The sequence below is a fragment of the Pteropus medius genome, unplaced genomic scaffold, assembly GCF_902729225.1.
Source record: "Pteropus medius unplaced genomic scaffold, Ma_sr-lr_union100, whole genome shotgun sequence".
Classification (NCBI taxonomy): Eukaryota; Metazoa; Chordata; class Mammalia; order Chiroptera; family Pteropodidae; genus Pteropus; species Pteropus medius.
The window spans coordinates 921,426-948,905 of record NW_024350319.1 but is presented as its reverse complement, the minus strand read 5'-3'; the positions used below and the strand labels follow the sequence as shown (position 1 = coordinate 948,905).

At 36.4% G+C, this 27,480-nt stretch overlaps 1 protein-coding gene across 2 annotated transcripts in view; it reads right to left on the bottom strand.

The window, feature by feature from the left end:
• RAVER2 (ribonucleoprotein, PTB binding 2) overlaps positions 1-20,768 on the bottom strand; it is a 71,454-nt gene extending 50,686 nt beyond the window's left edge. The window contains exons 1-2 of one of the 2 annotated variants that reach the window (XM_039838490.1): positions 20,344-20,768; positions 1,698-1,764 (exon numbers count right to left, since the gene is read on the bottom strand). In XM_039838490.1, coding sequence (XP_039694424.1) covers positions 1,698-1,764; positions 20,344-20,595 — 319 coding nt within the window. In that variant the 5' untranslated portion in view covers positions 20,596-20,768. The remainder of the gene's footprint in view (positions 1-1,697; positions 1,765-20,343) is intronic. The other variant, XM_039838489.1, reaches the window with a different exon arrangement.
• Positions 20,769-27,480: the final 6,712 nt, after the last annotated feature.

The window sequence follows — 27,480 nt, the reverse complement described above, 5'->3', positions numbered from 1 at the left end:
TAGCTAATGGGAACAGCACTACTCCCGGCCCTGTGTAAGCTGTAAAGACTGTTACCTCTACTCCCTTTGTCAACATTCAGTCACACTAAATTTGTATATAACATATAACCCAGTAATTCGCTTATGGAGAAACAGCTGCAATTTATTAGAAGACAATTATAAGAATATTCATTGCAGCATTATTTGAAATACTGGATAAGTTAAAGCTTCCTAAATGCTTTAACTTATTCCGAAATCAGTAATGGATAGATTTATCAATGTTGATAAATTCACAGGACACAATAATCTGTAGTAATTAAATCAATGAACTAGAGCTATATGTATCAACATGGAAAGATGTGAAAACAAGGTTGAGGTAAAAAAAAAAGTTGCTAAATGAAACATATAACAGAATACCATTTATGTAAAGTTTTTTTTTAAAAAAATCAAGAACAACACCATTAGTTTTTTTTTTTACATATAGTAAAATTACAGGTTATTAGTCAAGATATTGTGGTAACAAACAGCTCCGCAATCTCACTGACTTAACAAAAGGGTTTTTCTGTTGTTGTTGTTGTTGTTGTTGTTGTTCATGCTACATAATCCATGCTGAAAAGAAGAAAGAAAGGAAGGAGGCTTTGCTCATCACAGTCGATCTGGGACCTAAGTTGAAAGAAGTCCTGCAATCTGCCTCGTTTACTTTAGCAGGAAGAAGGATAAGAATGAATCACATGGCTCTGAAATCTTCCACCCAGAAGGGATACACGTCATTTCTGCTCACACTTCATCAAAACACATATCATATGTCCACTCCTAACTTCAAAAAGGATGGAGAACTATCTTACCTCACGACCAGAAGAAAAGAACAAGAATCTGTGAACGGCTCTAATAACTACCACCATATAATGACAAAGTATGGAAAGTATGTACCAAGTTCATAAATACTTGCCCCTAGGTAAGGAGGGAGGGAAGGAATGGAATCAGAGACAGGTAGAAACTGAATTTCATTTTTATCTGTAATGTTCCTTTTATAATTTTTAAGTCAGAAAAAAAATAAATGCAGAATTCTTGACCATACTACCAGAGATTTTTATTCAACAGATCTACATTAGGGCTCTTGCAGGTATGTATATATTTAAAGGCAAAAAATATCTTTTAAAAACATTTTTAAAATAAAATATTTTTATAAAACATTTACTAATTTGGGAATGGTTGTGTATATAGTGGTTATATCATCTTCCATGCTTTTCTTACTTTTTTACCATCTCAAAAATGTTTTTAGACATTTACATATCATATGAACACAGAGGAAATAATCTAGTTTAGTCTTTTAAAATCACAGATATACTAATACCCAGAAAAATTAAATGATTTTTCCAATTTTCCCAGCTAAGGTCAAATCACACAGTGTGCTAAGTCCAGTAATATATTATTAAAATTGAAGGATACCAAGCCTATAAAGGATATTCTTTATAACACATTACATATAGAACATTCATTATAAATATTCATAAGGCTCTAGTAATACCATATTATGTGATTAAAATTTAGGAAACCAACATTACCTTCAGAAAATAAATTGTATGAGTAACATTTATATAATTTAATGCTTAAGAATTTCAGAGATTAGCTTAAGAACTAAAAGGCACTATACTGTTTTGTTTTATAACTATATATACAATCAAAATGGAAGCAGATGCTTAGAACTGAAATCTTACCTGTTCGCTTATTTCTGTCCACGTAACAATACTTTAACTCATAATCTTGTAATAAATCATGAACTTCCTGAAAGAGACAAAATATGAATTCAATTAATACATAAGTGCAGTTAGTGGATAATCCAGCTGTATTAGTCTATCAGGTTCACCATCACCACTCTCCACTATGTAAAAAGTCTTCCATGCATCTCTATTACTTATTTAAATTAAAGGCATTCAAGGCCCACCAGACATAGCACCAATCTACCTCTCCAGATACAGCTCCAATACAATCCCTACACATTCCCATATTTCCACTCAAATGAATGTTCAACTGTCTCAGGAGTATACCACACACAGTCCTTATTCTGTACTTCGGTTTACACTGACACCTTGATCTAGCATGGGGCAAACATACCATTAGAGCTTCCAAACTTCACCTCAAATCACATACATCCTTTGAAATCCCAGCTCAAATGTTCTTCCATGAATCTTTTTCCAGTTCTTTTCTATAGAACATGACCTCTCTCACCTCTGTGCTAATAATGGTCATACTTTATTTATGCCTCTCTTATAGAAAAAATATTAAACATTTCTGTTTGTGTATTACATACTAAGTTTTTAACAAGTAACAAACTTGTAGATGATTGTAGTACCAGCATGGAGAATAAATAAATGTAGACTGCAAACCTAACTTAGAGATCCCTGGGTATGAAAACAATTAACCACCAAGACACGGTATGTAGTTCAGTTGATTCCCCAAGATGTTTACATTGGCATGCTAGTTCATACTGCTTCATTATTAATCCCGTCTGAACTCGTTTCTTCTGATTTCTTAACTTCTATTCACCTTGGGGCCTGAAAAAGTAGATTTCTATCCCTAATCCTTGCTGTTAAATTGACAATGCTTGGATAAAGGAACCATATTCCATTTCTCATATATTTGTACATTACCTGTATAGCTTTGCATATACTAGGCACTCAAATAGACATTAAAGTGAATATAACTATTTTTCAATAAATTGCTATTTGACCTTGAAAATTTTACTCATAACATACAACAGACACAGTTATTATTTTTTAAAGGAATTGGACTATCACATTGGTGGACATTCTGATCCCAGCCAACCTGTTCTATATTACAAGTAAATAAACTAAACATACACAAATGTTACTTTGTTAAGTTTACAATCGACTTAATTCAATAATAATTCTTAAAACTGCCATTATTATAGTTAGCATTCATTTAGCTTTTACTAGATACCAGAGCACTGAACTTATCCCTTTTATTAGAAATCAGGAAACCAGAGCAAAGTCAACTTGCCAAAGTCAAATATTTAGTCACTTGCTGAATGAAGAAGATTCACCAATCAGTATGGTTCCAGGGACCACATTCTTAATTTCTATGCCATACTGCTAATTCTTTCCAGTATTAATTAAAAATAGTAAACTATTACTAATAGTTACAAAAACGATACCACTAATGCCCTAAGAAAAGATCATATGGAAATGGAAATAAGAGGGCAGTTACGAGTTGAGAAATACTTTCCCTTTTAAACCAACGCAAGGAAAGAGGAAAAGAGTGATATGATAGGTAAGTATCAAAACAATGCTGGGTGAAAAAAAAAAGGTAATCACCTATGATAAGAAAGATAACCAAGGTAAAGTTGATAATTCAGTATTCCTTATTAGTAAGTCAATATTAGAAATGCTTTAAACTACATATACTTAACAATTTTGTAAAAGTTTGATGAATTATATTGTAATGTGATCAATATACAAATTAGTTTATACATTAAGGTACTTTTTTATATTTTAAGCTTTTTTCTTTATTGAAAAGCTTTTCTTGGACTTAAAAAAAACATAATACTGTATTCTACATCAAGACCATGTTAACTCTCTCAATAGCATAACACATAGATCTTGCCAATCAGCTATGTTAATACTTTATGTAGTAGGTGACACGGTTTTGAAGACATCTAGTGTATGCTTCTAATTGCATCGACTCTAATCTCTCATTTCACTAGTTAACAGCTGTCTAATGCCAGATAAAGAAAGCATGATACTGCTCTTCGCATTATCAAGTACCCGTAAACAAATGACATGTTACTCCTTCAGCTAAGGGAATTACCCGAGAGAGATCTCAAGTTTTCAAAGAAATTTTATTTTTAAAATAATATTATTTCTAATCATGGTTTTTCTATATCTCAGATGCGGGATGCAGATTTTGCCAACTGAGAAACTTTACAAAGCTTCCTGCAAAGAAAAAAAATGATTATTTTTCTCCATGCCCTGGTTTTGACCCAGGCAAAAGTGGGTCACCCCTCAATTTGAGCCTTGGTAAGTTGGCCAAATTAAAAACTTAAAACCTGAAAGAGCCCTAACAACCGTTTGCCAAAATTCTACTATGCTCTACCACAAAGAACCAAAAGGACTAAAATTTTATCTCCCTATACTAATCCAGATTTATGACATTTCTATTAATTTACAAGCTAAATTTAAGGAACAACCCAGTATTTTTGATGAAAACGTTTTGTTCTCTAACTGGCAATATTGCTTATAGATTTCTTACAGTAAGATGAGTTCATCAAAATTGATACTATTAGATAGCTTTAGTAATCTATTTCCAGACCAAATTCACTATCACTCCCTTGAATTAAATGAAAAATTTTCCACATATGAAATGTCTCCTGGGCAGAGGATCAATAGCTTTCAAGTCAAACCAGTTAGTCAATGACACTGCAAGGTTAAATAACTTTTGTTCCAACTGTTGTGGACTTCTCTCTGAATGACACCCAGCCTTAGTTTTAAACCTGAATCACAATGTCTTCTAAGCCCTTCACAGACTTTTCACACAAAAGTTTTTTTCTAAGAAAGTCTTTCATAGATTAAAACGCTTTTCTAAATTCTTTCAAATTTCACTTTTTAAAATAAAAAAAGAGAAACAAACACTTGATTTTCTTTAAAACTTTTAAGGGATTTGATAATATGAAAATATTAGCTGTAACATATATTAAGTTCTGAGTCATAATAATGAAATAAGCACCCAGGAGCTCACCACCAAACTTAAAGACTAGAACACTAGTAACATTGTTCCATCGACTTGTTTGCTAGCCCATCCCACCACTTTCCCCCATAGCTGGGGTTCCTGACATAGGTATGTATCCCCAAAACTATGTTGTTTCTCAGCTTTATAAAAATGGCATTATGCTATTTTTAATCTGTCTTGCTTTTTTATACTCAATATAATGTTTTAGAAATTTACTCATGTTACACGTGGCTGTTCATTTATTCACTACTGTTTGATATTCCATTCTGTACCTAAAGTATGGTTTATGTATCTACTTTTCTATCAATGACTATTTGATTCGTTTCTAGGTTGCTGTTTGGCTACGTGTATGTGCGTGTGTGTGCGTGTGTGTGCGTGTGTGTGTGTGTGTATTTAAAACTACTATCACATTCTTATAAATTTTACATTCATATTTCGTTGTGTTCATATACAAGAATTTCTGAAGGAATGAAATTCATGGGCTGCAGACATGCAAATGATCTTCTTTACATAAAAATGCCAACTTATTACTGTTTATGTTCCCATCAACAGTACATTAAAATCTCACTAAGCCATATAAAATTCTACCTCATTGTGGTCTTAATTTGTATTCACTTGATTAACAAGGTAGAGCACTGTGATGGTCTTATGTATCAACTTGGCTATAATATCCACTTATTTTATTAAACACTAATCTATGTGTTCCTGTGAATGTATTCTATAGATTTGGTTAATATCTATAATCATTTTACTGTAAGTAAAGGAGACATCTCAGATAATGTAGGTGGGCCTCATCCAATCAGCTGAAGGCCTCAAGAGCAAAAACAGTTTTCCCAGAGAAGAAGAAATCTTGCCTCAAGACTGCCGCATCAACACTTGCCTGAGTTTGTGGCCTGTTATGCCTTACAGATTTTGGACTTGCCAGCTTTCTCAGTCAGTCAGTCAATCAATTAATCAATCTCTATATGCGTGTCTATATAATACAAATCTACATGAATACAAATATTATACATACTCTGTTTCTCTGAAGAATTCTCACCGATATAGCCATCTTTTCATGCTTAGTTGCTGTTTATTTCCTCTTCTGAGAAACATTCACTCATCTCTAGCACCCATTTTTCTATTGTGTTTGTCTTTTATTGACTAGAAGGTTTTTTTTTTTTCCCCCCAAACATGTTCTGAATACAAATCCTCTGTTGGAAACTATTTTCTAAATGTGTTCCCCTAATATATGATCTGTCATTTTGTCTCTTTGTGAGTTCTTTTGGAGAAGTTTTTCATTTTAATAAAGCCAAATTTATCAATTTTTTTCTTTACAATTTGTGTTCTTTGTACCTTTCCTACTCAAGGTCAAAAAGCTATTTTGTCTTCCTTTAATTTTTAAGTTTTCCTTTGACTTACCAGTTTGCTTATCAGTTTTTAGTCAGGTTAGAGTTTAGTCAGTTGGAGTTAGCCATGTTATACTAGCTACAATTTCTAGCGCAATCTTGAATACAGGTGATTCTTGTATTGCTCCTAATCTCAGGGGGAAAGTTTTCAATATTTCACCACTGAATATGACTTTTAGTTTTTCTAGATAATCTTTAGTTTGAGAAAGTTATCTTCTATTCTTGTTTGCTTTAAGTTTTTATTGTGAATGGGTATAAAATTTTGTCAAACATTTTGAGGTCTGATCTTCATGCCAGTAATCTCCAAATTCTTATTTCCACCATAAACGTCTCTTCTAGGCTCCAAACCTATATACACTATTGCTTGCTTGGAACTGCATTTGGATGAACTACACCAGATAATATTTTTTTCTTTGGTCTAACATGGGGCCTATAATACTTTTTGTGATACCAGATGAGTAAATGTAGTGTCAATTTTAACTTGGCTAAATTTTTAACAGCTTTTGATGTAGCTGTTTTCCTGAAAAGTTAATTTGAATAAGCAGCTTTTTGCTAGGGGAACATTATGACCTGGCCTAAAAAAAATTAATAAACTTTCATGGGTTTTTTTATTATTATTATTAGCAGTATAATAATATATTACTGAGTGCTTACTTTATTCTAGGTACTTTACAGACATTACCTCTTTCAATCCTAACAACCTGATGAGCTGGATTTTAAAGGTGAATGTTAATATTCAGATTTTAAAGATAAGGACACTGAGGCCTAAAAAAGCGACTTGCACAGACAGTATGTGATGAATCTGGGATTCAAACCCAGGTCAGCAGACTCTACAGCAAACACAATGAACTATTATGCTATATTGTGTCTTAAGTATCACCAGTGCAAAAATAAAGTCTATGAAATATTCATTCCCATTACATTCCTAAAGCTTACTGCATCACTGGCCTCCTAACCTTAGAATGTGAAATAACAAAATTTGAGAGATAAAAACAAAAACAACATAATTTTACTTTCTGACAGATAAAAATATGATTGCATCATTCCCTTGTTTAAATATTTCAATGAATTCTCACTTTCCTTAAAATAAAATCCAAACTCCCTAATATGGCTTTGAAACTTATAATCATCTGGTCCTGCTTATGTGACAGTTTTATACTGAATTACTATCCCTCTAAACTTTATGCCTCAGCCGCAGTGAACTAGCTTTTGGCCATCCTTTATCTTGTCTTCAGGACTTGGTACATCTTGTTACCACTGCCATGAATATTCTATACTTTTCTTTTCCCTACCATTCATTTAGCTACCTTCTCACTCCCTTGATCTCAGCTTAGACAAGTTTCTCTAAGGAACTTTTTTGAACCTCTGAGTATGGATTAGGTATCTTTTCCTTGTGCTTCAATAGCATTTACTTTCCCCAGCACAACACTTATATGCCTCTCATGTTTTTTAATTGCTTATATATCTGTATCTCTATTAGTTTGCAGGCTTAGCAATAACACACATCTGCCATATTCATAAACAATATCTAGTGAACATCTAGCAAAATTAGACCTTCAATATTTGTTAAATGCATTAATATTCGTTTCCAGATTGTTTTTATACTCCAACGCAGGTTGTTTCTTTTTTTTTTTTTTTAGATTATTTTACAATCTTAACATAAACCAATATATGTTTAAAGTGCTCAAAAAGAAAAAAATTGAAAATATGCTTTCTTTACACTAACCTAACACACAGCTCACATCTTTAAAAGAAAATATTTACATACCTCAAGTAATATTGTATATCTAGTGGTTAGAGTTTCTCCTTGAGCAGTTTCTGCTTTGTGGATGTCCCCAAGAAGAGCAGTTAAATTTCCAGCAGATAGATTTAGATAATCACCCCTCCCAAAGAATAACCATACATAAATCACTATCTCTTCTGCGACATGCAAAATTTTTTATTTCAAATATCACCTGGATATACTACTGTATTAGGTTTCTATTGCTGTTCAACAAATTAAACTGTTTATAACAACACTCTTTTATTCTCTCACAGTTCTGTAGGTCAAAATTCCAGGCAGGCGCAAATCGAGAGTCTCTCAAGGCCAAAATCAAGGTGTTAGGCAGGCTGCACTCTCATCTAGAAGCTCTAAGCAAAAATATACTTCCATTCACTGAGGTATTTAGAATTCAGTTCCTTGTGGATGTAGGACTGAAGTCCCTGTTTTCTTGCTGGCTATTAGCTGGAGACTACTCTCAGCTCCTCAAAGTCTTTGTGTGTGGCCCATTCTGTCTCCCAACCCAGTACCAGTGTATCAAATCCTTCTTGTGCTTCAAATCATCTAACTTCTCCTTTTGCTGCTAGCCCGAGAAAACTGTTTTTAAAGAGCTAGTATGAGTAGATTGGGTTTACCTGTAGAATCTCCCTTTTGGTGTCCCTAAGTCAACTGATTAGTAACCTCAATTACATCTGCAAAAATCTCATAATGTAACATAACAATTACACATGTGAGACCTTGTCACATTCATGGTTCCATGGATTAGAAAGCTTGGGAGGCATTTTTAAAATCCCATCTACTACAAATTACCACTAATAATAAGTATCATTTAGCAGCGGTCCTCAACCTTTTTGGCAACAGGGACCAGTGCTCTTATGAGAAACTAATGCCTGATGATCTGAGGTGGACTGAGGTGATGCTAGTGATGGGGAGCGGATGCAAACACAGATGAAGCTTCGTTGCTTGCTCACCACTCACCTCCTCTTGTGCAGCCTGGTTCCTAACAGGCCACGGACAAGTACCAGTCTGCGGCCCGGGAGTTTGGGACCCCTGGTTTACTGTATACTTACATATACTTTACACAAAATATCTTATTTAATATTTCAGGTTTCAGAACTTGAGCAAAGTGAGGAGGATATTTGCACAGAAGAAAAACCCAGCACAGAATGTCAGAGCTCAGGCAAGGTGAGAAGGCCTTCTGGCCAGTGGAGCAGCCCAGTACAGGAGGATGGAGCCTAAGTTGCACAAGGTGGGCATTTGAATGGGGGATGGTGCAGCCATCAGCAGTGGTGATGGGAAATGTATTACATAAAGGGAGATTGTTCAAATAATGTATTAAGGATAACAAATACCAGGTTTTTCACTGTCAGAAAAAGGAGTGACAAATCTGGAATGGGAGAAAACTATAATGAACTCTATGGTACTGGATTATAATTTGATGTATCAGTGTGAACTCATTACTTTTGATAAATAAATTGAGAGAGAAAAATGTGTAAATGGACACATATATTTATGTGTTCTCTAGTTTTGTCTACTAAGAAGACCCGAGAGCACTGACATTTTAATGGCAATGAGTACAGCTAACTCCCAGATCTTGGCATATTTTCCCCTAAAAGAAACTGGGCACTGTAATAGTCATCTAGGGCGGCCATAACAAAATATCACAGAGTGGGTGGCTTACACAACAGAAACTTATTTTCTCACCATTCCGGAAGCTAGAATTCCAAGATCAAGGATCTAGTTGATCTGATTTCTAGTGAGGTCTTTCTTCCTGGGTTGCAGATGGCTACCTTCTCACTATATCCTCACATGACCTTTCCTTGGTTCTTGTGCACAGGCAGGTGGAGGTGGCATAAAGCACAGAGAGAGAGTTCTCTGGTGTCTTTTCTTATAAGGGGAGTAATCCTATCTGATCAAGGCCCCACCTTTATGACCTCATTTAATTACTTGAATGGAGTCCCCGTCTTCCAATATAGCCACACTGGGAGTTAAGGCTTCAACTTATGAATTTAGGAAAACACAAACATTTAGTTTATGAAACGGCTGATTCCAAGGCTGGAGCACAGAAAGTACAAAATAAGCTGCAACATCTTGTTATGTCAAAAACAAAGGAAGTACTCAGTGAATGATGGGGACATGTTAAAAGGACATAGGACACATAAGATCCTTCCCTTAAGTATGTGTTGGAATTAGTGACTTGTTCCCAAATAATAGTGAATGAGAAAAATAGTGTTTTACAAATGCAGCAGACATCACCTTAAGCAAATGATCAAGGTTGACATCGCCAGTGGTAAATCATGTCATGTACCACTAAAGTGATATAATCATACATATAGTTCATCTCTGGAATTCTTCCCAAAATTCTATAACTCTAATCTCTCATTAAAAAAAAAAGTCACACAAACTCAAACTGAGGAGCATTCTAAAAGATATCTGAGCAAACTGTCAAGATCATGAAAACCAGAAGAGACTTGAGAAACTGGTACAGAATGAAGACTTAAGATACATGATGACTAAACGCAATGTGTCACCCTGGACTGGATCCTGGAACATGAAAAGGACATAAATAAAAACACTAATGGAATCCACAGTCTGCAGTTCAGTTAATAATAATGTACCAATATTAATTCTGTAGTCTAGACTAATGTACCTTGGTTATGAGAGATGTAGCATTAGGGGAAACTGGATAAAGAATATATAGGAACTCTATGTATACCATCTTTGTAACTTTTTTTGTAAATCGAAAATTTTTTCAACATTAAAAATTTATTTAAGAAGAGGACACAGGGGCCAGCTTGAAGATGCTTCCACTGCCCAAATGTAAAACAATTTAGGTATCAAAGTAAATACTCGTAGTAATGCAGGATAACCCATAGAACATGGGAAACTATGACCACACTTTTGATATAAATTAATAAATGCATAAATTGAACATATGACAGGGAATAGAATATTTACAGTCTTAAAGTATCTCCCCTCAAAATCCTTATTACAAAGAGGAAACCTGGAGAACTCTGGCATATACTACTTTAATAAACGTCAATCAAAGTGATCAGAGTTAACTATCAACAGTGAGACAAATCTAAAACATGCACCACCCCGTGATATCCCTGCCAAGGATATACAACTTGAATCTAATCATGAAGAAATGTCAGACAAAACCAAATAAGAGGATATTCTACAAAGTAAGTGACCTGTAATCTTCAATAGGGTCAAGGTCGTAAAAGTCAAGGAAAACCTGAAGAGTTATTCTAGACCGAAGAAGACTAAAGAGACATGATGACAAAGTACACAATATGATTCTGAACCAGATCCTTTCATTGTAAAAAGACTGTGATAGGACAACTGGCAAATCATAAACGCCATCTGTGGATTAGATGGCAGTATTTTAACTTTGATGGTAGTAATGTGGTTATGTTGGAGACGTTGTAAGAAATACACAATAAAACACTCAGGGTGGTAGAGCATCAGGTCAGTACTCACTCTCAAACAGCTCAGGAAAAAAAAGTTCTTTCTATGGTACAGTCATGTGCTGTATAACGACATTTCAGTCAACGACGGCCCACATACACGATAATGGTTCTATAAGACTATAATGGAGCTGAAAAATTCCTCCTAATGACTTGGTAGCTGTCCTAACATCTCAGCACGATGCATTAATCATGTGTTTGTGATGCTGGTGTAAACAAACCCACACCGTGTGCTGCCACTTGTACAAAAGAATACCACTTACAATTATGTATAGTACACACTATACGATAATAAACAACTGTTCCTGGTTGATGTATTTACTATACTATACTTTTTATCGTTAAAGTGTACTCTTTCTACTTATAAAAAAAAATTCGCCGTAAAACAATATGCAGTGTTGCACCTGTGGCAGCCTCCTACATCTCATGTTTATGACTCTTGATCGCATCATTTCTCTTGTGCTTGATTTAATCTTGTGTTGTCTTGTACAGTAACATGCTGTACGGGTTTGTAGTCTAGGAGCAATAGGCTATACCGTATAGGTGCGTAGTAGGTTTGTGTAAGTGTACTCTGTGATGTTTGCACAATGACAAGATTGGCTAATGATACTTTTCTCTGAAAGTATCCCCCTCCTTAAGTGGTGCATGACTATACTTACAACTCTTCTGTAAGCTTGAGATTATTTGAAAACTTAAAATTTCCCAGATTCACATGTTCTTGTTTATTGCCATTACTTCAATTCTAGATGAGGTGGCAAAAAAAAAAAAAACCCACAAGGTATAAAGGCAGTGAAATGAAGACTAACCTGGAATCAAAAGCAAGTAGTTAAACTTGCAGGTAATAAAAGATACAAAGTCCAGGAAATAAAGGCAAGCCGGGAACTGTAAGCAGATAATCACTGTAGTGTGGGAAGAAATATAGAAAAACTGAGTAGCTGGGGCAAAGCGGGTGAAGTAGAGTGGGCTGGGTGGAAGGGGGTGGCAGGAAGAGAGGCAAAAGTTATGCATACAGACACAGGCTTAAATAAATTCAATGAATCCTAAATTTGGCATTCAAGTGCTAACAAATGTTTAAGAGAAAGCTTCAAACATACATGCAAAAAATGTACCAGCATAGCGAAGAAGAAAATAAATTCCCAAATCTAAAGATAATGATAGTAAATAAGCACAAAGTTAAGCACCAAATGCCTAGAAAACAAGTTTAGAGACTTACAATGAGTTAGGAACTCACAAATCTAACAAAAGATACTTATTGTGAAGAACACTGAACAACACAATGGACAATAGTCTTAATGTGTTTTAACAAGAAACATTCTTTGTATTAATCTCTGACTTTCAATAAATGTTAAAAGAGAATTTTATACTGTAATTCCTTGTAAACCTCTTAGAAAAAATATTTGGGGGGCATCTACTCTGTACAAGACACAGTACCTAAAGTGTCAGTCATGTGTGCTGGGTGTCAAGAGAACAAGGAACTTTTACATCAAATGTCAATTGATATGGATGACTTTTTTAGAAAGAAAATTAAGGAGCCTAATTTATATTTCTGCCCAGGTAAATCGTCCCACCTATACCTAAGTGTAGCCCATAGCAGTTTCTAAAAAAAATTCTTCTGAAGCAGCTTAATTTCAGATCTGCTCAAGAGATCCATACTCAGGTGAAATCCCAAAAACATGATGAAAATTACTCTGGCTTAGAAAGGCACTTCTCAACCTAGGTCTACAATCCCCAGTGGCATCAAGGGTGAATTCCAAGAGATCCATAATCCCTTGAAATTAATGCAAATTTTTGTGTGCCTATGAATATTAGTGCTTTTCTGGAGAGATGGCTTGCTGCTTTCAACTTACTCATAAGCCATAAACAGTTGACTGAATAAATAATTTTGAGTGAATGGTATAACTTCACTGCCAAAAAAAGAACAGAGTCATACAATGCAAAATTTGTTCATCTTACAAACCAATCCTAAGAACTGGCCACGTGCCAGACACATTAACAGAAGTACAGCATTTTAGAACAAAGTAGGTGGGTATCCCCTTCTGTTTTAAATTTCCCTTGGAACAATGTGTCAGGTTCTAGGTTAAACACTGGTGACACAAAGGTAAATATATGATCCCTGTCCTTTGAAACACTTACAATACAGTGTGCATGGAATTACAATTATAATACAGTGTAGGATAAGAATATCAGCTCTGGAGTCAAATAGACATTAGTTCTCCACGCTACCACTAATTAGCTGAATGACCCTGGGCAAATTGCTTGATGTTAATTTTGCATCTTTGTGTTCCTATCAGTAAAAGAGAATAATAAATTCTTATGGCTTTGAAATGAGGATTCAATATAAACAAAATATAATGTATAGTAGCTGGTGACAGTGGGCACCCAGTAAACAAAGGTTGTTATTTTTATTACAGTTATCTAAAGGAAAGAATTTTGTTCAGTCTGAGGGATAACGGGAAGATCTCAACTAGACAACCATGCTCAATTTTGGGTGCCACATTTTAAGAGATACAATGACAAAGTGGTAGTGGGGTATGTTCAGAGAAAAATAGAGACGACGGTGAGGAAACTTGGGCTCATGTCCTAAAAGTAAGTGGTTTGAAGAAACTGAAGTTATAAGTTAAAAAAGAAACTACTATAAATTCTCTATATTCCTGGAGGGGAGAAATTGAATCAAGATATCAAAATGTCAAGGAAATAAATTTTACATATTCAATATAAATAAGAAATTTATAACAAAGAAAGCTGTCTGAAGATGGAGTAGGATACCTTATAAAGCACTGATTTCTTTGAAACTAAAGGTGTTAAAATGTGCTAGAATTCATGTGTTGAGGACTGACTGTAAATTGGATTCGTGTAGAGACTCACTTAACCTAACAGCCAAATAAAAGTCCTAGGCTTTTCTGTTATACCAGGTTGAAATAACCAGCATGGCCAAGGAACTACCACAGACTGGCACAGGTCCAGGCCGCTATTCATATTTTGCCCAATTCCAATGGCAAAAGGGAAAAATTCTGTTTGTTGGTTTATGTCACCCCTTCAAATGGGGAGAGATCAAACCCACCTAAATCATCTAGTTGCTAAATGATGAGGAAGGGGTAGGTCCTCACAGGAAAATCTGGGTGCTATTAGGAAAAACAAGAGGAAGAACGGAGACTGGGTAAACAATGGTATCAGAATCTCAGCAAGAAATAGACTGCACATTCGACAACTAAGTCACTGGAGAGAATTTGCTGAAGAGACTACCTACAAAAATGTAAAGAAATCCTAAGGCTAGCAACTACCTCCTACAACCTCTAGGCCTAAGTAGGCAAGGTGAGTTACAAGTGGGAAGCTTAGTCCCATGGTGAGGGCCTCTGGAAAGAAATTGACCTTTGAAATAGGAAATAGCCAAGCCACAGTAACCTGGTAGAGAGGCAGCTGAGTGATAAAATGCTCCACTCTCTCTCCTCCACCTTTTGATCTCTCACTAGTGGTTCTGGCCAAACGCAACTGGAAACTAGAAGATGAGAAAACCTTGTTAGTGTAATTCATAGTTCAGGTTAGCTTCCCAGGACACCAGGTGAAAAAGGGTAGAGACAGATCTGGAGGGTCAAATGGAAGATACCAGCACAGCAAGCAAGGACGACCCTCTGCAGATAATCATGAGCCAAAATATAGAGTTCTAGGTGGTTTGATCATCCCACTTTTCACACATTACACCTCTCAGTGCACAAGGTCCCCTTAGAGTAAGGTAACTGCTTCTTTAGGAAAACAAAATATAAACAGAGCCAGGGTCCCTAATAAGCAATTTTAGAATCATTAAATTTAGATAATTTGTTTTCTTCATTTACATTGTTTCATTTATTTGCCTGTTTCAGCTGGGCTAAGTACAGTTAAGCGTAAAGCTTTTTGCTCACAGATAATAAGTCCAGGAAGACCCTAAGGGCCACTAGCTATAAGGTAGAAAAGATAAGAATTAAGAGATAAAACTCAGAGGGTTAGTGATAGGGACCCCTTTTGCAAGAACAGCCTTCAGTCAGAGTTGATCTCATGTAATGCTTCCCTGATCTTCTGAATCTTGTTTATTTAAAGAGCAATTCCCTTAAACACAGCCCTTTCTTGAGGCTCTGACATAAGACACAAGGGCATCCATCAATGATTTGACACTGGGAGAGTCTCTGTTCCTGCATAAAGCTCATTCGATGTTATGGTATTATTTAATCTTACATTTCAGAACCATCATAACCTAAATAGATATTAAAATGCTAGCTGGCAAAACTAAATGCCACCTACCATAATCTTTCTATGGGAAAACATGTTCCAAGTCCAAAAAATAATTTGTAAGTATAACCCATTTATTAATTAAGAAATGGTCTATAAATCACCTGAGGCTACTTTGAACTGCTGTTAACATCCAGCACTGTGATGCTAACCACAAAGTATTCCTCTTCTTGAATATGTTTTCAGAGCAGAGAACAACCATGGCTAAAACAATTTTCAAGAATATCTGCCAAGACTAAAAACTTACAGAGCCAGTAGTGTCCCAGAAATCTAGAAGTATATTCCTCTAGCAGCTTTCAGAGTCTTTGTTACAATGGAAAGAGGATAATAAAATAAACATAAAATAAGTAGAACCCATAATGCAATTCAGATCAACTACATTAGAAGAGAAAGTATAATATAACTTTTACGTAGTATAAACTATACTAAGAAAAATAACTTTGGAAGCAAAACGACATTCTCGATGGAAAAAAAAAAGAATAATTTCAAAATGTGAAAACAACCCAGTATTGTCAGAAAAAGTGGTAAATAATTAGCCCCACTTTAAAAAGAGGCAATAATTACTAAATGTTCTTAGAGAAAGTAATGTATATTTTTAAATCCCACAGTTAAAGAACACAGAACATATGAGAAAATTCTATTGGTTTTTGACTAATATAAAAGAAAAATGGGAATAAATAGTTTTAAAAAAGAAAATCAACCAGAGTTTACTACATTTGGTGGTTATTCTAAAAAGTATTTGGTTGATAATGCTATGCTTTCTAATGGGGCTCTGTGAATTAACTATCAAACTTCTCAATTAACTACCATAATAGAGTACTTTGAAATGAAAGCTAATAATACACAAAGTGAGACAACAGAATGTTTCTTCTATTACTGATCTTGGCTGTTAGCCCTAAGCACTTCACATTTTTTTTCTAATTACACAATAACATCTCTTTCAGATTTTAAAATAAACACAAGAAAAAAACACATGTGCACACATATGACATATAAGAAAAAAAAACAGTGAACTCAAGCAACATAGGAAATAAACGGCACTGTTGTCTCTATTTTGAAACCCCAGTAACAATACTATTGAAATGGAACAAGGTCAACCATAAAAAGTAAACAATTTTGAGAAATGCAGTAAAAAAACATATATTAGGGCATTACCTTAACTAACCCAAATTCTAAATTCAGAGTTGCAAAAGACTATTCACACACATGGCTATTCTGAATTAAGAACCAGTGTTCACAACATCGTTATTATTCACTATAAATAATTACAGTAATCATAAATATTATTGACAATAAACTAATCACTATAATCACATTCCAAAACACTGACATTCAAAGACTGAACTATAAATATCCAAACCACGGTGGTATGAAAGACTTGGGGATCCAGGAATCTTGATAAAACTACAGAAGAATCCATTGCAGGACAACTAAGAAATGAGGCTGGGGCCAAGTTACAAAATGTCTAGAATCTTAGATTTCTATCCTATCATGTCTTGCTTTTTAAATGAGGTCTACTTCATGGAAATATAAGAGTATGAAAAATCATATATTAAATAGGGTAGATTCTCTATAAGTGCCAAGTTTATGAAAAAAAATTTAGAGGAGTTAAACAAGTCACTGTTTTTACATTAAATCCACTTTTACTAGAACATAAAATTAATATAAATTTTTCAGACAGAAAATGAAGCTTCAAAGCAATTTCACTCTTGCAGAAAGCTAATTCAGGTTCATTACTCTTCACAGTTTGAAGAAAAGAGACAAATTAAACGATTTGAGGAAAAGTTTGAGAGGCAGTGATAGGAATCTGGAGTCAAAGTTTTTTTGTTTGTTTTTTAAAGTAGGAGAGTGATATCAAATTTGTGCTTTGAGAAGCTCAAGGGAAGCAGTAAGCAGGATGGGCTACAACATAAAAGAACAATAACGGTAGGTGAAAAAGAGAAAATTTGTAATAGCCTGTTTAAGAAATGAAAAGGACATGAACCAGAGCTGAGGCTTATGAGAACATACAGGGCTAGGAGGATTTGAGAAAGCACAGGAGGCTGACCAGATAGTGCCTGACTGCACTATTCAATGAGACAGCTTTTGAGAACTTACAAGTATAAAGGTGTTCATTTTTTCAGAGCTAGTATTTCTGTAAGGTACTTGATATACATCTTTAAAAGCTCCCACTTACTTTCAATGCACCTTCTATTCACGGGAAATGTAAAGATGTAAGATGCTATTGTAAATTGCTATATACCAAAAATTAAAATTTGAGTAAGATTTACAAAAACTATGTTGTAATAACTGAAAAGTAGTAACTTTAAAAAACTATTACAGTAATTTCATAATGAGTAGTTTAGCCAGGTGACACCAGCTGAAAGGCACAAAACAAATTTAAAGTAAAACCTTCATTAGTAAGTTGACAGTACAATGCAGCCACTAAGGAAAAAAAGACATTAGCATCGTTAAAAGATAAAATACCAAAATCCTTGTGGTAAAGATAAAATACCAAAATTCATGAAAATATTACGATGAAAAAAAGCAGATGAAGTAAAGGTCAACTTTACTGGATCAATAAAAATAGCAATTCTCAATAAGTAATCTAAAAAAAGACTATTTTAATTGCTTTTAGAAACTAGCATACTTTGTTCTATTCCACTTATTTATGTAACACAGATCACTGAGTTATAATATAAAATATAAAAAACATTTTATTACAGAAATCATTAAACTGCTAGGACAAGTCTGAAAACTAGTCTCTAGGTCCTAACAACTTTTTTTTTTTTGCTTCTAGATGAAACTCTTTAGCTCTCAAAAACATGGCATAAGAACTTAACATAAAAATTTAAGATACTTTATGGCAGTAAAAGACTCATCTAGACTTACAGATCTTATACAAAGTTTATTCCATAGTTTATGCTCGCTACCTTAGAGGGAATCTGAAGATTCTGGCTAAAAATAAATTCATAACAGAAAAAGAATATCTCAAAAATACAAATCAGTGTAATTCTCATAAAACCTCTTTGCATCACAAACACCAAGTTATTAAAACTGCTCCTATTATTAGACCCTTTGATATATATTTTTTTCATGTCTCTCAAGAAGGGAAATGTCTAAAATTTTGGATCTAAATATTTTCAGAATGCAAGGAAATGTGATAAAAATGGTTAACATTCTACAAAGGAAATCAAGGCACATCCATCTCTCTTCTCCTAGATTGTCTACATGCACAGCTGCTATTTCTTCAATTTGCTTTTTTAAATACTGTCATCTGCCTCTTCCAAGCCTCCCTCTTCCTGGGCTCCCTTGCTCTCCTCTATTTGCGTGGGCAGGGGGAAGTTGCTGCCATGAAATCGGTCCACTGCGAGTGTCCTTAAAGGTAACAACACAAAACATTACCTGCCTGATGGGAGGTGGACAATGATAAACAACTGAAAGAGGGATGAGATATACAGTACTAAGAGAGACGGTTTTACATTGATTTTAGAAACAAGATGGCCCCTCATGCATAAGGGTTATAAGGTTATATGCTCGCATTTAGTGAGTGGCTATGTGAGGTCTAATTACACAGTGATGAGGCATTAGTCTCACGTATCTTACTTAGGGTAGAACTGCCCTGCAATTATCAATACCCAGCCCACTTGAAATTTCACGCATCCCCGTCACAGGAGGAACTACATGAGTTAGCCCAAATCTACAACTACCAGGACAGTCCACCCTCCCCATCCACACAAAATATATAAATCCAAGTTACAAGTGAAATAAATCTAGACAATTAAGACACTGTCACGAATCAAAGAAATGATCTCATTTTCTTTGATTCAAACAAAAATGCATAGGTATCCATATGCATAGAAAGAGGATAATATCCCATGTTAACAACGGTTACCTTTAAGTATAAAAAATATGAGTGATTTCTATTTCCTCCTTTGCGTTTCTCTGTACTTTCCTTGCTTTCCTACAATGAGCATGTAACTTTGGCAATCAAGGGCGCGGGGTGACCGGGTTAGTTAAATAGATGCAGAGCTTTTAATCCTAAAGCATCAATTACTCTGGATCAAAGACACATAGAGGCCTATCTTTAAGCTTCCTAGGAGTCACTGAGGAATAAATCCTCCAATACTTGGCATGACAGAAGACTGCTGGGAGGTTTCCCAAAGCGCCGTGATAACCTCTCTATCCTAGGGCCTTAGCAAACTGAGGGGACAGAGTTGTTCCATACAAACTTGGTCGAGCGCTTTCTGCAACAGGAAAACTCACTCCCAGCTCTCCCGTGATCCCGCCCCCTGTGGCACACCCAAGTCCCGAGGACCCTAGGCGGGACCCTCCACCCCTCTCAAGGTGCTCTCGAAGACTCGGCTCCCCAATCTCTGCTCCACAGCTCACGAGCCTCTCTTTCACCTACTTCTTTCTCTTCTCCTCCTGACCCCTTCCCCCTATACGCACCCAAGGGACCACCGAGGAAAGGAGAGAGCGGGCGGGACTCGGAGGCAGCCGCCCTGATTCCCGTGACCTTGGACAAGTCGCCTCACCTCTCCGATCCGAGCCTCAGTTTCCTAATCTGCCACCCTCGCAGTGTGACCGACCTCAAGCTCAGAAACCGGGAGGTGGGGGGCGCTTTGCAAAAGCGACAGGCGGTTCTCCTGACTGCACGGATCCCCTCCTTTCCCCCAGCCTGGACACCAGGGGCAGTTTCCCTCCCGAGCCCTGTCCCGCTGCCCCGGGACGCGTCGCCTCCCTGCCCCGTCCCCCGTACCTGGCAGCTGCAGTCCTGGGGCAGGTTTTTCACCAGGATCTTCCTACGGTTGCTCAGCTCCCGGTGCATCCGCTGCAGCCGCGCGGCGACCTCCTCCGGGTGCAGCGCGGCGGGCGCGGGGCCGCGGACGACCTCGCACGTCCTGGCGGAGGAGCCCGGGCCGCGCGGCCCCCACCCGGCTCCCGGCGCCGGCCCCGCCGCGCCGCCCAGGCCCGCGCCCCCCTCGCGACCGCCGCTTCCCGCCGCCGCCATCTTCCCGGCGCCCCGCGGCTGCGGGCTCCTCGGGAGGTTCGAGGGGGAGCGGAGACAGAGCGCGGGAGGAGGCCCGGGCGGGGGCGAGGCGGGCGGAGGCCGCAGAGTGGGCCCCGCACGCACGGCGAGGGGGAGAGGCCGGAGGCGGCGCCGCAGCCAGCAGCCTGCGGGCGGAGAGAGGAAACCTGAGCGCCGAGGAGGAGCCGAGCACCCCCTCGCGGGAACCCCCCGCGCGCCGGCGGTGCCCTCCCTTCTCGCCCTCCCGCTCCTGGGGGCCCGGGCGCCGCCACCCGGACACCTGTGCAGGCGCCGGCGGGCGTGGGGGCTTCCCCTGCCCCCTCCCCGCAGGGCCTCAGCGAACGCCCGGGCTGGGATTCTGAGCGTGCGGCCCCTCGCGGGTGGGTTTCTGGGGGACCCGAAGCCCCAGGCGCCCGTCCCCGCACGGCCTCCCTATGGGACACCGCAGGTACCCCCGGGCTGCCCTCGAATGTCCCACGCTAGGGCAGCTCGGAGGCTGCACACGCGGATCAAGCTCCCCAAACCCAAGGAGGCGGTCTTGGGGTTCCAGACGGTCACCCCGTGCTCCGCATATTTGGCGAAGAAGTTTGAATTTACAGTGAAAAATAAAACTTGAGATTTTCTATGGAGTGCAAAAATTCTGGACGAAATTTTACGTTTTTGGGAAAAACCTCATCGCAAAGTATTTTCCTACCTGTGTATACGTGAAAGCTTGTGCCTTCGCCCGTCCCTCCGTCCGCGTTGTACAGTTCTTAAGATGTGAAACCTGGAAGGTTGGATATGCAACACACAAAGCAACGCAGAAACAAAGACTAAAACGAAAGAAGAGCAATGACACAGGGCAGAAGAATACCCTACTGAAACTTAGAGGGAGAGTTACATAGTAGACCTATATATACTTAGTGAAAGTGATTTTATCAGGTCCAACAATCCGGCAACCTTGACTGGCACCAGCCCAAATGTCTAACGGCAATGTGGAACATCCATCTTAAGTATGTAGTATAAAAATAAAAGACTGCTTAGCACCAATATTATCCCGTCAGAGAAAATATTTTAAATAAATGTAGTCAAAAAATAAAGAATTTTTAGAAAAAATACTATATATTCAGTACTTACACTGTGCACCCAAGTATTTCTAAGTACTTTACATATATTTCATTTACTCATCACAATAACCCAGTTTTATTTTAGGCTCTATTATTCTCATTTTACACATGAAGAAATGGAGTCTGGTCCGCTTAATTCTAAAGCCCAATGCTCTTAATAGTATAAAAAGATTCACCCGTAACCCTAAAATAATGACTAATATTCCCGAGTTTATTCTCTGCCAATAGGTAATCATATCATTAAAATGATTCTGCAGTATACCTATGTTCATAGCAGCACTATTCCCAGTAGCTGAAGAGCGGACAACCCAAAAGCTCATCTACCAATGAACAGAAAAATTATTGCATATAAATACAATGGAATATTACTCAACCATGAAAAGGAATAAAATACTGCTGCCAGGCAGATGAACCTCTGAAACATTATGCTAAAAGAAGCCAGACACGAAAGGTCACATATTGTATGATTCCATTTATATGAAATATCTGGAATAAGTTAATCCATAGAGACAGAGCACAGATTCCAGAAGGAGGAAATGGAAAACAACTGCTTAATGGGTACAAGTTTCTTTTTTAGGCTAATGAAAATGTTTTGGAACTAGGCAGAGGTGATGGTTGACTAGTAAAGTGAATGTATGAACTAGCCAATGAATTGTTTAATGGTTAATTGTTTTGTGAATTTCACCTCACACAAAATTTTTAATGACATTCTGTAGTTTACAGCTGTTACCTGCTTTATACATTATATTTTCCGAGCCTCATTCGATGACAATGTAATCGAAAATCAGTTTTCATGGCTGCATATTATTCTATTGTGAGAATTACCATAATTTACATCACTAATCTCCTAGTATTGGATGTTTTTTTCTATTGTAAACAGCACTGAGATTAATATCATTGTGTCCATATTTACAGTCTTAATTTTTCCAAGGAATAGAAAACTGGAAGCAAAATTTCTTCATCAAAGAGTAAGTACATTTAAAGATTTTTGATATGTATTTCTAAACTATCTTCCTCAGTTTTCCCTATCACAAACATTGTCTGAGTGTCCACTTCCCTGCTTGCATGCATGTTAATTTGATGTCAAATAACATTTTATTTTCTTTTAAATTTTGTTGCTTTGATTTAAAAATTTATGAATTTTAAATTCCAATAAAACCCTGTTTTATAGACTTAGAGAAGTATATATTCTTTAAAGTGGGCCAGAAGCATGAATAGCTTTAGCATATGCTTTCACCTGGAGTCACTCATTAAGTTTCAAAACATGTATTTATCCAAATGAGTACCATCTTCTTGACAAACATTTATTAAATGTCTCTTATGTGCTAGACAATACAGAGAAAGGCACTAATTATACAGAAATAGTAAAATAAGGTTTCTGTATGATAGGGGCGCAGTTTCATTATACAATAATTATAACTAAATGTGATAAATATGTAATCAGAAATGTGAGGCACAGCCCTTGAAAATAGTGATCCGAGTCTAATTTCAGTGATTGCTTTTGCTGAAAATATTTTTCAAATTGCTTTTTTGGTATTGACTTTAGAATCTACAATGAATATTTCTGCACAGTTTCTATGATAGTGAATGTTCATCTCTGGGAGACACTTTGACTTTTGAAAATAATTAAATGTTATTTGAAGCCCAGTCTGGTGAATGAATCAGGTGTTTTGTTCTTGGTATCATGATTATGTATTATGATTATGGGATTTTGGGCCACAAGTGGTACATGATTACAATGTATCAAGTTATTAAACCAATTGTATTAAGTGGCTACTTGGACAATATTGCTGTGTCTGGTAGGGTGGTGACTTTCAAACTTTTGACTCAATTTAGTGGGAAATACATACCACAGTGGGAAATACATTTTACATTACAACCCAGTAAACAACACACACATATACAGTTGAAACAAAGATATTACAAAACCCCCTTATCTGATGCAGTCTGCTCGAGTATTTTCTATTCTATTCCTTTGTTTAATTGCTGGGGTGACACTAAATTGATTTCATGTGCCACTAATTCATTACTCACATTTTGATAAACACTGCTCTAGGTTTCAAATCGACTATCTTTCCTGGTTACTTTGGCTCAGCTGTTTTTTAAGAAATTCAGGAAAATAATAGAACTTACTGATTTTAAATTATTTGCCTTATTATTGCCACATAAAAGAAATGGGTAGAAACTGCAAAGACTTGGAAATGCTGCTATAATTCCAAAGAGTTCCTCCCATTCCAGGTTTTAGCCTGACTCTTTAAATAGCAGCTTCTGTGGTAAATTAAAGAAACATTCTAAACTGAACCTGGAGTACAATTACCAAGCTGAATGTATTTACTGATACCCACAGGTAATTATCATGATCTATGTAATTACCTTGTTCTTAAAACATGAACCATGTGCTCACTTTTGCATTTAAAAAAAATATTAGTGGTTATTTTTGTGTATTTTTAAAGCTCTGAAATTGGGTAAGATGTAGAAGTTTAATGTCTCAATAATAATAATGATGATGATGACGATGATGATGCCTCTTGTATCCAATACATCAATATGTATTATTCTTACATATGATAATGTGATGAAAACAAGTATGTGAAAAGACCCTGTAAACTGTCTGAATGATACTTTTGGTTATCATTTATTCATTCAATAATATATATTGAATGTCTACAATGTACCAGTAACTCTATAATACACCAGATTTGACTGATTTTTATTCAGAAATGGTCTTTTACCTGGGGAAAGTAATTGTAATTCAGTAATTTCAAATTTGGCATGATAAATACTATGAATAAAATACTCTTTATAGTGCAGAGGGGTGTTTGAATTTGACCTGTGGGAAGGTATCCTGAGATGGTGGGTTTTGAAGGACATGTAGAAGTTTTCTAGATGATAAGAGAGACATACTGAAACAGGGAACAGAAAGAAACCCAAAGGCATCAAAGAGATTGGCATATCCATGAAATAATAAGTTTGATGTTAATGAAATCTGTGCTACTTTTAGGAGTGTAGCAGAAAATAAACAAGAAAGGTACAGATGCCATGCCAGTTTAAGAAGTTGATTCTATTTTAAGTCAATGCTTTAGTATGGCATAAAAGGCAATCCCATAGAGAAAAGGAATATCAGAGGCTGTTTGGCAGAGAAATGACAATCGAATTTAGCTTTCTTAAAAATAATTCTCACAACAATGGAGAGAACCAGTTAGAAATATTTTGAAATGAAGTAAAAACATTTGAGGGCTTATACTAGAGTAGAATAATAAGTATGTTAAGCTTTACATAAGTAACCTAGGTAACTTATGTGTATTAAGTGTGCAGAGCTTTACATAGGTTATCTAAGCCTTTATTCTTTCTTTTTTCTTTATATTACTTAATTTTAAACCCTATAAGCAACATGTAGCTTAGTACATACCTATTTATCAATGAGGAATCAAAGGCAGAGAAGGTAACTTGCCCAGTCACATAGCAGTCAGGGGCCTCAGGATTCCAATGCAAATCTATCTGATTTTAGAGCCCAGGTATAACTGGTATAACTATAGCTGGAGGAAGGGTTGGATGTATGAGATTTTTTTTTTTTTTTTTTTTTGAGAGAAAACAGAACAAAGTAGAAGCAGAATATAGTGACAGAGAGAGAGCAGGATTTGGAGTTAAAATACCTGGGTTCAATTCTGTGTAACTGGAGCAAGCTATTTAAAAGCCCATAAGAGAATAATTCAAATGTGCAGATCCTCAGATTCTTTATCTCTCAAATGGAGATAATAAGAGCACCCGAGGCTGTTATTAAAGGCTATTATGAGGATTAGATGAGGTAATAATGTATATAAAGAACTTTGTAGAGTGCTGTGCTCCAGGGCTACATAAAAAGGCAGTTGTAATAATAATAATAAAATATTTATTAATTATTTTAAAAAGTCTTGGTGACTTATTGGTGTCAGCAAAGAGAAAGTTAAAATGGTATCATAGTTTCTAATATAAGATATTAGATGGGTGGTAATGCTGCAGCTGAAAGAGGGAATGGTTTCGAAAGTAAAGACATCAAGCTCAATTTAAGCTTCTGAGCTTCAAACACTGTGGGACATATGGACAAAAACACCCAGTGGACAGTCTAAAACTTGTGAGAGAACTGGAAAGTTAAAAAAATTAGACTAGATCATGTGGGCTGTGTGTGTAGATTGAAAGAGGAATCCAAGAAACAGGACCATAGGGAACAGCATGTAAAGGCCAGCAAGAAAAACAGTGGAAGATACTTGGCAGTCCTGTTAAGGACTCTGCTTAGACTACTTATGTGCTCAGCCCATGTAAAGTGAGCCAGGTAAAAATGGAAAAGGTGTCTGGCAAACATAGTTGGATTACATTAGGTTTTATTCCCTGTATTCTTATCTCCTGTTACCTTAGTGGTGTTCTCCAGCTCTTGATCTTTGGTTCTTGCTCTCTATTATAGCTTCTGATACATCCCCTCCTTGGCTTCTGCATTTTCACAGTGTTGGCTTTGGTTGTTTTTTTTACTTCCTTCTTGGATCACAAGCTACCAACTCACCACTCACTGCTTCCTGCTACTGACCTTGCATTCCATAACACACGAGCTATTAAAAAATAAACAAAATCAGAAAGAAAAAAAAAAAAGATTTGAAATGAACTAGAAAGAGTGGCTTCAGAGAAGCCAAGGAAGCAAAATATTTCAAGAAATCATCAACTTGTCAGTGCAGCAGAGAAAACAAATAGAACGAACATGGAAAGGAGATAATTGGATTTGGCAGCTAGGAAGCTCCCAGAGTCTTTGAATGAGAGCAACTTGAAGAAAGTAATAGAGACAAAAGACAATTTTTAAAGAAGAACTGGTGAGATAAATTTTATGTCCTCTAATAGTCTCCATGAAGCAGAAAGATCGTCCTCTGATAGATTTTAGCAGGAAATTTAAAAATTTGTAGTCCACTTTCGTGATCCACATATTCTCACAACCAACACCTGGAGTGGGTACTGTTATCTCCATGTTATACATTAGGCAACTGACATAATGAAGTGAATTCATGCAGCTAGTACGAAGTAAATATAGAACTCAAACCTGGGTCTGTCTCCAAAGTCTCTGCCTTTTTTTTTTTTTACTGCATTCAAATTTAGAGCAGCCTCCAAGAGTACTCTGAAGTATTGATGTAGTAATAACAGAGGTAGTGTTACAAATATTATTACTTGTATATAAGTATGTAATAGTTGTAACAATTATGAATAAAATGAATCAGATGATGGTGCTGCTGACAACAAAGGGATGAATGCTTCTGCTGCTTAAAATTTAACTACAAATAATAGCCTCATATATAATTTTATGCCATAAACACAGTGCCTATGAGTACCTACAAGTAAATGGTGTTACTTAAATGACTTTTCTTACTTTCGATTTAGCCACAAAAGTATCATTTATACACATTCCTTTTGTTATAATCTAAACATATCTTTAAATATTTATAAGCTCTTATTATAATTCAGATTTACTTTTATTTCTAAAGTTATGAAAGATACTTTGAAAGTTGTAAATATGCAAACTGTAAATACTTCCCTTGAACCTTGAATTGTATTTTATATAACACAAAAAGAATTACACTTTTGCCACTCAACTTTAAATACGTTTGGCACCCTGTTTCCCGAATTACGGAAGTCCAAGGAAGCAGTATAACTTTCTATCAAAACTGTAATTTTTAAAAATGGTAGCTATAAAATCATAGAAAAGTCATGGAGATGGCAGCATGAATATTTGAAAGATAATAAAGTA